This window comes from Besnoitia besnoiti, chromosome I, assembly GCF_002563875.1.
Source record: "Besnoitia besnoiti strain Bb-Ger1 chromosome I, whole genome shotgun sequence".
Classification (NCBI taxonomy): domain Eukaryota; phylum Apicomplexa; class Conoidasida; order Eucoccidiorida; family Sarcocystidae; genus Besnoitia; species Besnoitia besnoiti.
In genome coordinates this window covers 4,782,853-4,796,019 of record NC_042356.1, presented here as the reverse complement: position 1 = coordinate 4,796,019, position 13,167 = coordinate 4,782,853, and the positions used below count along the sequence as shown (strand labels likewise).

The window sequence follows — 13,167 nt, the reverse complement described above, 5'->3', positions numbered from 1 at the left end:
ATCCCGAGGGCGCACATGAACGAGACAGAATCTGACAGGTCCTAGTGCCCTCCTGAGGGCCGTGCACAGCAGCAGTGAAGCCTTGTCGCTGAAGAACGTTGTGTCCCATCGCGTACATCGTGTTGAGAAGAGGCGGCACACGCCGCAGGCATCCGAGAGCTTCCATCGCTGGCCCCAGAAGACAGAAACACGCGTAAAGGAGAAGTAAAGTGAGACAGTCCGTGACCTGCAGAACGTACACGATGGCGTCGGGTACCAGTTCCTCTCGTTGGTAGGAGCTCGTGTGGCGTTCACCTTTCACATTGACGTGGCAGGTCGCGTGCCCGGGAGATCCAGCTTCCTCGGGTCTGCATCCTCTCTCCGCTTCCCCCTCCGCCCGAGCCTGTTTTTCTTTTCGGGATTCGCTCCGTCTCCTCGCCGGTCTCTCAGGTTTTCGTCTCCAGGTTCGTCCCAGCCAAGGTCTTCGGCCTCTCCCCCAGCACGGTTTACGCGTCTCCGTTCGGAAATCCTAGATCCCGCGACCCACCGATCGTCTTTTCCCGCGATATCTATGGACCCTTCAGACCACGGGACCGTCGCAGCAGCCGCGTCGTCTTGCTCGCCGTTCTCGTGTTTGCTGGCTGCCCCCTGCGAGGACCTGGGCGAGCCCACAACGGACAGTCCACACCGTTCTGCTTCCAACTCCGCATGCCTTTCTGGTGACCTGAACTTGCGGGCGCCTCCGAGCTTTCTTCCCTCCTCACGCCCTTCGTCGTGCGTTGTCTCCCCGCCTGCTGTGGTTTCGCCCGCGTCTCCTTTCGTTCTGTCCTTGTCACTGTTGCCTGCGGCAGACGGGGAGAGAGCCCAGAGTAGCGGCGGCGCGCTCGCTGAGGAGGAGGCGCGGCGGCGGAGAGACTCGGGGTCCCGCTGCACACTGAGGGACGCATCGGCTGGCTCGACGCCCCGGTCGCGGCTTTGGCAAGGGGACCGAGAAGAGACATCCGCTCGCGAAGCGATGACGAAGCTCGACGTAGACGCAGGGGCTGTGTGCGGAAACGCGGAGGGGCATCCTGAAGGTTTCTCTCTCAGAGAGCCGGACGAGAAGGAGAGAAAACGGGGAGAATCGAGTGTGTCTTCCACTGAAGAGGAAGACGCTTGCATGCTGCGCTTGTCTGATACCGCATCGAGAGACAGACACATTGAAGGCGAAGGTGGAGGCGCATCGGGCGCGTCTGCTCTGGTAAGAACAGAAGGCCAAGGGCGACACGCGCCTACCGTTCAGAACACGTGGGCAATCAACTCGAGTTCCAGAGCCGCATCTGGTTCTCTAGATGCAGCCGAGGAGGACGTCGCGGTGTGTGATCCGGACGACGGCAGCGGCGAGCCGCTTGGAACACCGCCGCATGCAGCGAATGCAGACAATGGAGAGCCCCGGCCGGTTTCGTCCGAGTGCCTCCCTGAGGAATCCGAGGAGGGAGGTGAACGACCCTCGTTCGCACCTTCGACTTGTATCTTCATGTCTTCTGCCTCGTCTGGCGCGTTGGCGGCTCGCGCGCCAGAGTTTCGTTCGAGTCTGTGCCCTCTGGAAGGCGAGAGGCGGGGAACCGCGGAGCAAACCGTGTGTGAAGGAGAGACGGAAGAGACACGCGACGTCGGAGCCGACGAGCGAGAGGATGACGAGGGGAAGGGAAGACGCCCAGCGAGCGCGCGGGGAGGGCTCAACTCGTGTGGCGCTGCGAGTGGACCCGTGTGGTCGTCACTGGCGGAGGATCGCGAGTCGGATGCGACGAATCTGAGGGAAGCGCCCAGGGACGCGCTCGCCATCGAACCGAAGAGAGTGACCGGGGCGTCATCCCGCGTTCAGGAGGAGGCCAGAGTCGAGACGAACTCCCCAGCACGAACTGTCTCTCTCTCGCCCAGATCGTGTGGCGTCGGCAATGACACACTGCCGACTCCCCGCACACCGACACAGCTAGCCGACAGCGCGCCGCAGAGAGAAGAGCGGGAGAAGGAAGTTTCGGACGCAGGAAGACGTTCCGCAGGAGCACAGCGAGCGGAGTCCCACAGCGGTCTGGGAGAGAGGACTTCTGCCGAAGGAGAGGAGACGGGCGCGCGGGACGAGCGGCCGGCAGCGCACGAGCGATTGCATACACATGACCACGTGCAAAGAGACGCGCAGTGCCAAGTGGGACAGAACACAGATTGTGTGTGCAACTCCAACAACGGCAAAGCTCGAGACGAGAGCGAGAAGAGGAAGGCAGCGGCTGCCGAAGAAGAGAGGGGATCGCGCGGAGAGGAGGAGGGTAGGGAAACCGCCGAACAGGAAGAAGTGCAGACTGAGGAAACGCAGAGAGCGCCACATGCGATCCGCAGCGATAAGGGCGAGTCAACGCGGAAGGTGGCTCAAGAGGCGGTGACTGCGTCGAGGGAAGCGAAGCAGAGAGAGCAGCTTTCGTCTCCGTCGCGCTCTGCCGCGTCGTCTCAGAGGCGTCTGCGCCGCCTCGAAGATGGCGACGACACAGAGAACGAAGAGGATTGCCGTTGCATTGTCTCTTCGAAGTCGTCGAACGGCCAGCCCGACCGAGACTTTGGACGGACGAAAAAAACGCTGGAAAATGACAGAATCACATTTGACACAACCAAACGCGACTCAGTGCAGAGGGAGACCACTGTGACCGCTGAAGTCCATCCACGACGAGGGATAGGCTCGAGGGAGTTGTGTGACGATCCGGAGAAATCGAAGGGCGAGAGCAAGGAGGCCGAAAACGCCCCCGGATTCCATGCGAAGAAGACCGTCCCTCTTGACAGCGGGGCTTTCCGTGAGCCCCGGCTCGCTCTCAGCAGCACCGCAGGTGGCAAAGGTCACGCCAGAAGGGGGGCGGAGAGCTCCGCCGAGGGAGGCGGGGAGGCAGAGGAGCTCCTGCAGGCGGTGGGAGCAGAAGACGCTGAGGGGTGGCAAGCGCGAACAGTGGACGAGAAAACGGAGATAAGGAGCAGTCAGGCTGAAGAAAGAGCCACTTCAGAGGCTGATGCGGGCGAGAGTCGGCGGAAGACTCCAACGCCGGAGGCGACACGGGAGAGTGGAGGGGATCAGACCAGGTGTACAGAAGAGCATAGAGCCGCGAAGGAAGAAAGAGGCGTTTCAGACGACACTTCAACGAAGCAGAAGAGTATGCCCCCCAACGACATGGCCAACAAGACGGATCTTCTCAAGGAGGAAATCGCAGGTGTCTCTGCGGGAACTGTTTACTCTGTGGCAGCTCTTCTAGGATTCCGAGGCGACTTTGCGCGAGTCCTTTTTCCTCCTCCAAAGCCCTCGAAGTGCTCCGAGCAAGCGGGTGGCGGCGTGTCTTTGTCCCTCTCCTTGGGGGCAGCTTCATTATCGAGCTCGGCGCCGCAGAAACATAAAGACACTCCATCAGGCAAAACGCACTTGCACCTGTCCCCTGTTCCTTCGTTCGAAGCGAACACGGTCGCTCCTTCGTCACCCTCGTCTGTCTCCTCTGCCTCGGCGCCGCGAACCCCAAATTCCGGGGACGCAGAGAGCGTGCGAGGCTCTTCCGGCTCGACAGAGCGTACGAAGGCGTCTCCGGGTTACCTCCGTCCCTCGCCGTCTCCTCGCGACGCGGACAGCTCCGGATTTCCGAAATTTATGATGGTCTCTCGAGTCTCGCAGCGCCTCCCGTTGGCTGGCGATCACACGCATCCTCACTCAGGCCCCAACCGTCAAGACGGCCCTTCTCGCTTGGTGGACGGGCGAGACGGGGGCGTGTTCTATTCCACCTACGCCCGCGTCGCCGCGGACGGCGAGGCGCCCCGAATGATGGAGGCCGCCGGCGACCACCAGCGCGTCTGTCCTCTTGCGAATTCCCCCATGCTTGGCGCCCAGAACGGCCGGCGGACGAACCCTGCCCTCTTTCGCGGCGGAGCAGAAGGCGCAGGCCGTGGACATCACCCAGCGTACGGCTATCGCCAGAGCTCCCACGCCGTCGGGTCGCCTTCCCTTCGCTCTTCCTCCTCCGCGATGCCGTCGCTGTCTCCGCTCCCGTCCGGTGGAGTCTCACGCGCCACGGCCTCGGGGGGCGAGTTCGCGGGCCTGCGGGCGCCGGTAACCCACAGCGCCAAGCAGCCTCGTGGTAGCGCCGGCGACCGTTGCGGTTCGCGGTCGGGACCACCTCCGTCTTCTTTGCTCCCCCGGGCGTCGCAGAGAGGGCCGCTGTCTCAGCCGCCGACAGAGGACGCCGCGGGGCGAGAGCTGAGGAGGCGGCGCGGCAGCAGCGGCTCTGAGTCTGGAGAGAGAGCTGCATGCACTGCCACCAGCGAGCCCAGCCAAAGTCGCAAGGCATCACCTTCCCGAGTCGCCCCGCCCGCCTGCGGGAGTGTCCTCGCACAGCGGACTAGTCTCGTTGAGGCGCGCGGGCATCTCATGGGCCCTGCGGGCTCGTCGCGCAGGAGTAGCACGCCGAACGCCGACGAGAGCTCCACCGGGGAGCTGGCATCGGCCCTCTCTGGCGGTAGCCGCGCGTCGAGGCTCCACACACGGATCCACGAAGACCGAGGAGATCGAGAGGAAACGCTCTCAGTGCCTGTTCACCTCGGCGCCTCTGAGAAGAACTCGCCAGCCCGTCGCGCGAGCAGCGGCGGCGGGTTGCCCCTGCCGGAGACCCGAGAGGCCAGCGGTGGGCCACTCGGCGGAGGTGGAGCCCAAGACGCCCGAAGGCCGAGCATTCTGGGAGCCGTTCCGCGGACGCCGTCCACGCCGCCAGAGGGGCGAGACACCGGGAGACGGCATAGCTCTTCCGCGCGAGCGAGCGACGATTCGTGCGTGGAATCCACGTGGTCAACTGCATCCCTGCTGTCTCTATGCGTCGCTCCGCAGAGGAAGGCTGGAGGCGACTCGCGCGCCGCGGGCGCTGAGCAGGGCAAGGAGATCGGGCTAGGCAGTCGGGCGAAGAGGGCCTCGGTCGTCGACGCGGATGCAGCAGAACCCGGCGACAAGAGAGCCGAGGCTCTACACACGAATAATCAGGTCGAGGTGAGGCGCGAAGACGGCCAGGAGGGAGAACACGTCTCAGGCGCCGCAAAGGGACGGAGAGGCGATCGGCGGAACCGGGAAGGGAAGGAGAAAACGCGGATTGACAACTCGCAAAGCGCCGGAAAGGAGTGCGGGGGGATGACTGCTGCGTCGCTCTGTGCGGCGTCTCAGTCTTCACGCTCCAAGCGGAAGACGGGAGCCAAAGGAGAAGAGGAGACGAAAAGGGCAGGCGAAAAAACCGGGGCGAACGCGGAGCCAGCAACGCAGAAATGCGAGCGCGATGCGCAAGGCGCTGCCGGCGCACGCCGGGATGGGGGGCGAGGGGGGAGGGAGCGGCTCGCGCAGGGCGAGGCGAAAGGGGCGGAGGATGGAGAGCGAGGACACGAGAGAAGAACTGCAGAAGAAGATCCTTGCGGGGGCAGGAAGGGAAAAGACAGGGAGAGAGACCGCGACGGAGCGAAAGGGATCCCGTCGCTCTTGCCTTCCTCTGCGGGCGACGGCAGCGGGGAGGGCTACGTCTGCAAAGCGGCGAAGGAAAACGGAGTCGCAGCACCTTCTTCGTCGCGTTCGGCGAGAAAGAAGGGGTCTGCATCCCGAGAGAAGAAGAAGAGCCCTGGACATCTCAGTGCGACTGCCGCGTCCCCTGCAGCCCTCGCTACACGCTCGCCGAACGCTGGCAGCGAAGAGAGACAGAACAACAACGGCGCTCGAACGGGTGGAGAGGGGAAGCGAGAGGGAAGGAAGAAGTCGTGTTGGACTGCCGCAGCGGTGTCTCCAGCGAGCAGCGCTCTCGCCTCGACCACCTCTGCTTCGCCGTTTCCGCTTTCTCCGCGTGCAAGCAGGCCAACTGGCGCTGCAGGCTCCCCAGAAGACGCGAGGTCGTCTTTCGCTTCGCCTTCACTGTCAAGCGGAGGAGCCGCGTGCGATAAAAAGCAGACTCAGTTTGGCGCTGTTGCCCCCTCTGCGGCTGAGCTTTCGGGGGCCGCGGGTGTGACCGGCACCGTGTCGTCTCGCACCAAACCTGTCGCAGCAGCCAGATGGACCCCTTTCGCGAAAGCAGGCGAGTATCGAAACGCGCCTCTCTCTTTTCCGGGTGACGGCGGCGGTGTGGCGGGTGCTCACCCGCGGAAGACTGCGGCTCAGGCTAGCAGTGCGAACCCTGTGAAGCCTCAGCCCGGCAACCTCCTGGGCTCTGTGTCCGGAGCGCGCGCAGCGCCACGCGCGAGGCGGAACTCGCTTGCGCCGCTCTCGTCCTTCGCAGATCTCCTCCCACAGGAGCCGGCGCCGCATGCGCGAGGCGGGCGGCGGGGGGGCGGCGGAGAGCGCGAGATCTGGGACGCGCCGGAGGCCGGCCTGAAAGAAGCAAAGAGCGGCGACACGCGCGACGGCTTGGCGGCCTTCTTCACGCTGGGAGACATTCGCCAGGCAGAGCGCGCCATCGAGGGCGGCGAGATGTCTCTGCAGCAGTTCGTCGCCTACAAGAAGGAGAAGTGTCGCCGAGAAGGAGAAGAGCGCAAGCGGCAGGACTCGCTCGAGGGCGGCGAAGGCGGGGACGGAGAGTCCGCGGCGAGCCGCGACGAGGAAAAGGAGGACGAGCAGCGGAAACGGACGGCAAATCGGGAACAGCAGCGACACAGAGATACCGAAAGGCGCTGCAAATCCGGAGAGCAGGAGACGAGAAACGGGAGGCCCGGAGCGGCGGGAGAGCAGCACGAAGAGAGCCACATGCATGCAAGAGCAAACATTGCGGTTGGTCTGGGTGGAGTGGCGCTGCAGCAAGACGTAGAAGAAGAGTTCTCCGTGTTCGAATATGAAGATCCTGCGGTAAGCGTGACCTGGCCGCCATGTTTGACGGAGGGCGGTGTGAAACAAGAAGGGGGATGCGGGGCTGGCATCCCGCCTCTTCGCTGATTCGGTCGTTTTTCTGGAGCATCGAGTGCCGCCCCCGCCGTCTCGCTAGTCATGTCTCCGCTTCACCTGCGCCAACCTGTTACGTGCATCTCAACGTACGGATATGTGTATGGATATGTATATGTGGGCAGATAAGTGTTTCTGTGAGTAGGGATGTGAGGACGTGTCTGGTCAGGAGGTGGACATTTTCCGTCTTTGCTGGTGTTTTCTCGAGGTGCTACTGTCGCCATTTCTCTACAGTCTGCGGCTCTCCTCTCTTTTGCGTGCGTCGGTCTGCGTGCCCTTTTGCAGCATCGAACGCCTCATAATCGATCAAATATCGTAGCAAGGTTCTCTCTTTCCCACTCTTTTTCTGTGTTTCTCAGGCTGTCACGTCGGAATCCTTCTTCACCTCTTCGTCGTGCTTCGCGTCCTCGAGCTACCCCTCGTCCGCCTCGCTCTCGGAGTTGCTGGCGCCGTCTCATCGAGGAGAGTCTGGCGCGGAGAAGGGCAAGCCGTCACCAGGGAAGTCTTTCTCCTTGCTGAACGTCGCCGAGGGGCGTCTCGTGTCGGGCGCGCTGGGCTGGAGCGCCGCAGAGACGGGCTTCGTGCCCCCGGCGCGCGAGGGGAGTGGAAGCCCTGGGGCCACGCATGCGAGGCAAGGCGGAATCTTCGCGGAGGACAACGGGAAAAGGGCACGGACAGGACCCGTTAGCGCCTCGTGTTCAAATGGACGCGCGCGCCGAGCCAATGGAGCACCGACCCAACCGCCGACTCACCATGGTCAGCCAGAGGCGTCCCTGCAGATGTGTCCTGTGCGGTCCTCTCATCTTGGAACCCTACACCACTTCACTCCCCAGCCGATTTTCCAAGCGCGTGGTTGCTTGAGATTCGCTGTTCGCTTCTGAGACAACTCCACAGTTAGTCGAGACGTCTCCGTGACGTGTGAAATGCCATGGATGTTCAGTTCTGTGAGGCGTCGCCTGGGGGAAAGCCTCGTCGCGCGTAGGATGGGCGTGTCAACTGCCGCTCTCCTGAGGAACTGACTGTGTCCCTCTGCTAATCTGCAGCCGTTGGTCAGACCGTCATTCCGCCCGCGGGCTCTTCCCACGCCACAGGCGTCGCAGAGGACTGTGGCGCTGGACGCTCGCTGCTCTCGCACAAGCAACCGCGTAAGTTGTTTGTCGTTCTCGCAGTTTGCACTCTCTCCCGCGCACGTGCGCGGCACAGTCTGCGCGGTCACTGCCCCGCGCGAGCTTGGCTGGTTGACGCGCTGGAGGTTGGAAGGTCAGAAACTGCACGCAGGCAACCGCACTCAGTCAGCGAGAAGAAGCGACAGCCCGATCTCGCGCGCGCGCTGCGGGAGGAGACCGAGCCGACGGCGGGCGCGCTGGGCTGTCGGCTGACCAGTGCCCATCGGAGAGCGGCGCCAGGGCTCGCCTGCACACGCCGCCGCGCCGCCGCCGCGTGCAGCGAGCGGCTCCTGATGCTTTTTTGTTTGCTTCTCTGCTCTCTCCTCGCGTGTGTGTCTCAGTAGACGAAGAGACGGGGCGCGCGGCAGGTCGTCGCCTCCTCGCGCTTCTGGGAGTCACCCTGGGGTCGCCTCCCGCGCCGCAACAGCCTCCGCCGGTCGGCGTTTCGCGTGCGGCTGGCGGCCCCCGCGCGCGTCCGTACGCAGTGCAGCAGCCTCCCCCACGCCGTGCACCCTCTGCTTCCATTGCCAGTCCCCCCTCCGCTGCGTCCGCATTCTCGCATATTGGTCGGCGGCGGGAGGGCGCGCACTGCGGCGGCGCCTCTCCAACGACCGCCCATACGCCTCATGGGGGGGGAAGCGCGGCCTCCTCCGTCCCTGCTGCCGCCGCTTCGCCCCTGCGATCGACAGGCTCGCTGTCCTCTGCCGCGGCGCTCTCGTCGTTTCGAAGCCTTCTCGCAGCGCTCGAGGCCCAAACGAACGCTAAGAAAGTTCTCGGTGGAGCGCTAGGCGAAGAGAAGGAAGGAGCGGCTGCAGACCGAGCCAAGGCGGAGCAAGAGCTGCTGGCGCGTCTCGAGAGAGCGGCGAGCTCTCTCACGCCGAGGTAACCCCGGAGCTCCACGAAAAGGGCGAACGCGTGAAGGCCTTTCTCTGGTGGCGTAAAGCCCCTTGCGTGTCGTCGCTGTCGTTCTGGGACTCTGCCGCGGTTTGCCCGTTTGTGGTCGTAGGTATGAGGAAGCGTGTTTTTTTCGTGTCTTTTTGCCTCCGTTCTCGAAGCCTGCATGGTGCCCTGCCGTAGCATAGGGATGGGCGTCCGCGCAGGTTCCTTTCCTCACCCCTCCGGTCTTGCGCTGTTTGTGCGCAGCGCCTTTGCTGCGTGGCTGCAGTGGGCTTGTCTTCGTCTTCCTTTCTGTGTGGTAGGCACGGTGCCCCTGTGCAGGCATCGTCGCCCGCCGCAGCTTTCTCAGGCGGTCGCCAGGGCACACCCCCTGGGTTTGCCTCCTCCTTTCGTCCGTCGGCCTACGGGGGTGTTGTACCGTCGCCGGCGCCCGAGGCGCCGCGCGTGCGTCCTGCGTTCGCTGCGTCGTGCTCTTCGCCCGCAGACGGCAGCGGGGCACCCGGGGGGAGTTCCTTCACTCCGAGCCACAGCCAGCTACCGCACTTCTCGGCGGATTCCTTCTCGCCATCGGGGCTTCCCCACGCGTCTTCCGCCTCCATCAGCCGCCTGCCTGCTTCGCCTCTGTCGCACGCGCAGTCGTCTGCGTCTGTGCCACTGTCCGCCGCCTCCGCATTCGGATCTTCTTCCTTCGCGACAAGGGGGCTGGTCTGCGGAGACCAAGGCGCCGCTGCCGCGTTCTCGCGCTTCATGGCCGCTTCCTCGCCGGCGCAGCGCGCCGAAATCGAAGGTGAGGCCTTGGGTAGAGATGCAGAGGAAAGCGGGAGCCGTGCGGAAGACCAGCGAAGAAAAGCGGAGGGCGGCCACATGTGCATGTGCAGGTGCTGGCGCGCATGCAAGAGCAGAAAAAAGAGCCCTAACGGTAGTCGAACTGGAGCGAGGGGCGTTTCCGAAGCGCTCCTGCGCGGGGGTCTTCGCCGATTGGAAGGAGCGGGAGGGCGGACGAAACAGGCAGGACGCCGTTGCAGCGACCGCAGGGCAGCATGTGAGCCTGCGCGATTCGGATACGTTTTTGGAGCGAACCCTCTTCTCTTCCGACGTGCTCTGAAAGGGACACTGTGCGCGTCCGCTCCTGCTGACAAGCGTCTCTGCGGACCCGTGTGGCTGTTTTCAGGCGCGCTAAAGCAAGAACTCCGCGAACGTTTTGCGTCGGCTTTGCGGCGAGGGCGAGAGGCGGAGCGGGAGAGATTGCGGGAGGCCGAAGGGTATGGCAGGGGGGCGGAGGCAGGCCAGCCGGGCGCAGAGAGTCAGGCATTTTCTCCGTTTCGAAAGCGAGAGTCGGGTTCCCCACAGCTCGCAGCTGCCCTCGCACTCCTTGCGTCATCGGCAGCCAACGACAGAACAGGCGAGCGAGGAGAGAGAAACGCAGAGGGGCGGGAACAAGGCAGACGAGGCCCGGAACGCGCGCAGACGCCGGGAGGCGACGCAGCACCCCAGGCTGCTCTCCTCACAGTAAGGCATCCATAGATAAGCAGCGAGCCGGGATGTATCGCCTCGCTTCACAGGAGTGTGGGCGCGTCTTTGTCTTCACAACGTATGTACCATTCTGCATGCATACTACATGTGTCTTGATATGCGGGTATATATATATATATATATTGGTCTAAAGAAGTTACCATAGTATCCTCCGTACAAAGCAGGCACTAAGAACATAGAGATCACAGCTACGCTATGTATCGGCATTATCACATCAAAAGTAGTTACGGTCTCTACAAATGATCCGCGATCCAGAGCGCGCGTGCGACACACGTGCAGACACCGGAGCTGGTAGCCTTGGGCCGGATCGCCCTCCAATGCTGCATATACATACATACTTACATACGTACATACATAAAAACAGGACCCTCTGCGTGTAGAATGCTGCATAGCTTGCCCCGCTATACTGGCATGCGTGGATTCTTCGCCTTTGCTGAAGCACCAGCTATGTTGACAGCGAGCTGCATACGGCGCCAGACGAGGCAGACTTGGCCATCGCAACCACAGCGCTACTGCACATCTCGCGTGTCTAGCGGAGACGACGCCTTTGTTTTCTGTTTGCCGCTTTCATGTGTGGAGTCCGCGGTCTGGGTGGCCTTCGCGCATTGCTGCTCCCACGATCTCTGTTTTTCTTTGTTTGCAGGCTCTGCGCGCAGTAATTCAGGGCAACCTGCAGCAGCCTGGCGCGTGAGCCGACGCGAGCCTTCTGCCGCGCCTCCTGTTTTGAGATACGACTCTCCGCGTGGTGTTGTGGGGGAGAGGCGATTCGACGTTCCACAGACATACGCGTGTACACACGTGTGTTTTTCTTTATGGTCATGAAGAGAATCGAGACGCTACTACCGAAGTCGTGTGTTGCGTGGTCGTCTCAGAGGCATGCATGCGCGCATGCGTGTGAGAGGGTGAGTCTTGCAGAGAAGCGACCTCCCTGCGTCTTCGTACACGCTTGAGCCCCAGTTGCATGAAGAAACAGTCGCGGGATGTGTGGATTTCTTTTATATCTCGGGGACTGAGAGAGCACGAGCGAGTGCGGCTTCTCGTCATCTCGTCGGGTAATCATCACCGTTGCGTCGTTTGTTCCCATTCAAGAGATGCCAAAGGTATTTCAAGGTGACGTGTGTCGGTATACAGAAGTGCATAGAAAAGACGTATATGGACCGTCATGTTGCTTGTGAGCACGCGTGAGTCGTATTCGCTCGTTACGGACCATGCCTCGACGCCGCGGTTATAAATCCGCTTCCTCGCTGCGCCGTGAGCTCAGGCCTGCGTACGCAGCGCCAAGAGATTGCAGGCGACCTGCGGTGTTTCCGCGGGGATGCAGGACGGTGAACCAGATCGTAAACAAGGAGAGACTGTCTACAGAGAAACGAGAGATCCTCACAAAATTGTCGAGGACCAACAGGGAAAAAGGTCCGCGGCAGACACCTGCGTGGCTGGAACATGACTGGAACGGTACATGTGAATCGACTACAAGTTGCCTGTTGCTCGATCGCCAGCCTCAGATACCGCGCAGAAGAAGGGGGTCGCTTCTTGTTGTGTTCCTCCTTTTCTTGTAAAGCCATTTGTATGTCGGAGCGTCAAGGAAACACACCCGAGTGACCTTGAGTCTCCTGGATGGGTCACGAGTTACTCCGCCCATCGAACCGCGGACGTCTTGTTCCGGCGGCCTCGTTTTTGTCTCTATGCGGTGTGCGGTCGTATGCATGCTTGTGTTGTACCACACAAAAATAAATATGCATTGTCGGATGCTTTTCCCGGATTTCGTGCTTTATGGGCTTTGCCGTGCTTCGCGTTTTCCCAGCATTTACGCAGGTCGTCCTCCGCATCAGTTTTGTCGCTGAATCTTTGTGCGTGCTTGGCTCCTCTTCCGTCTGCATGGTCGTGCTGGGGGAACGCCGGCGCAAGTCTCGCAGGGACGAAATCCGACGAAAAAAAGGGCTTCCGATACGTGAAAATCTGACTCTCCTTTAGGGCCGAAAGGGACGACAGGGAGCTTGTGAAGCTTGAAAATAGTGCAGGCGTGGCGCTGTGCTTGCTATACAGACGCGAGCGGTCTCCAGCCCACGAGACCGCTGCGACTTGGTCCATCGACACACGGGATATATACATCCATCGGTGTGTAATTGTCTATATATATTCATATATATACTATATATGCTTATATGTATTGCAGCACCGAGCAGCGCTCCTGCAGGCGTAAAGTCAGCTGCCTCGCGAACCTAGGTAGGCGGGGTCGCTCCCCCGGTTCGTTTTCTCGCGGTGTGGAGACGGAGATCTCTGCTTGTGTGAGTCATGCATGTTCCGGCGCAGAAGAACGTGTAGTGAGCCGCGTATTCCATCACGTCTCTCCGGATACGCGACCGCACCAGCATAGGCACACACTTTTATGTGCGTGTCGGACACGTATGTGTGTTCTTTTTCATTTGGGCGTTCGTTCGCCGAGGAGCCGGGAGAGGAAGAGCGTGCGAGGCTCGCCGCAGCGAGCTCGCCTCTCTCCAATTCTCGAGATGTGTCGGCAATCAGCGCAGAAGTCGCCGTCGCATGCCTCTCCGCACAGACGCGTACGAGGATATGCGTGTATATATATGTGTATGGTAAGCGTACTGTATTGATCGCCCCTCAATGCGGTGCTGCCACTGA

At 61.9% G+C, this 13,167-nt stretch overlaps 1 protein-coding gene across 1 annotated transcript; it reads left to right on the top strand.

Moving 5' to 3' along the window:
• Window positions 1-550: 550 nt before the first annotated feature.
• BESB_006910 (uncharacterized protein) lies at window positions 551-11,218 on the top strand (the record flags this gene model as incomplete). Its single annotated transcript, XM_029359446.1, has 7 exons — window positions 551-6,838; window positions 7,291-7,687; window positions 7,975-8,076; window positions 8,439-8,979; window positions 9,297-9,781; window positions 10,166-10,503; window positions 11,171-11,218. 7 exons carry the CDS (start codon window positions 551-553, stop codon window positions 11,216-11,218), a joined length of 8,199 nt encoding a protein of 2,732 aa, XP_029222359.1.
• Window positions 11,219-13,167: the final 1,949 nt, after the last annotated feature.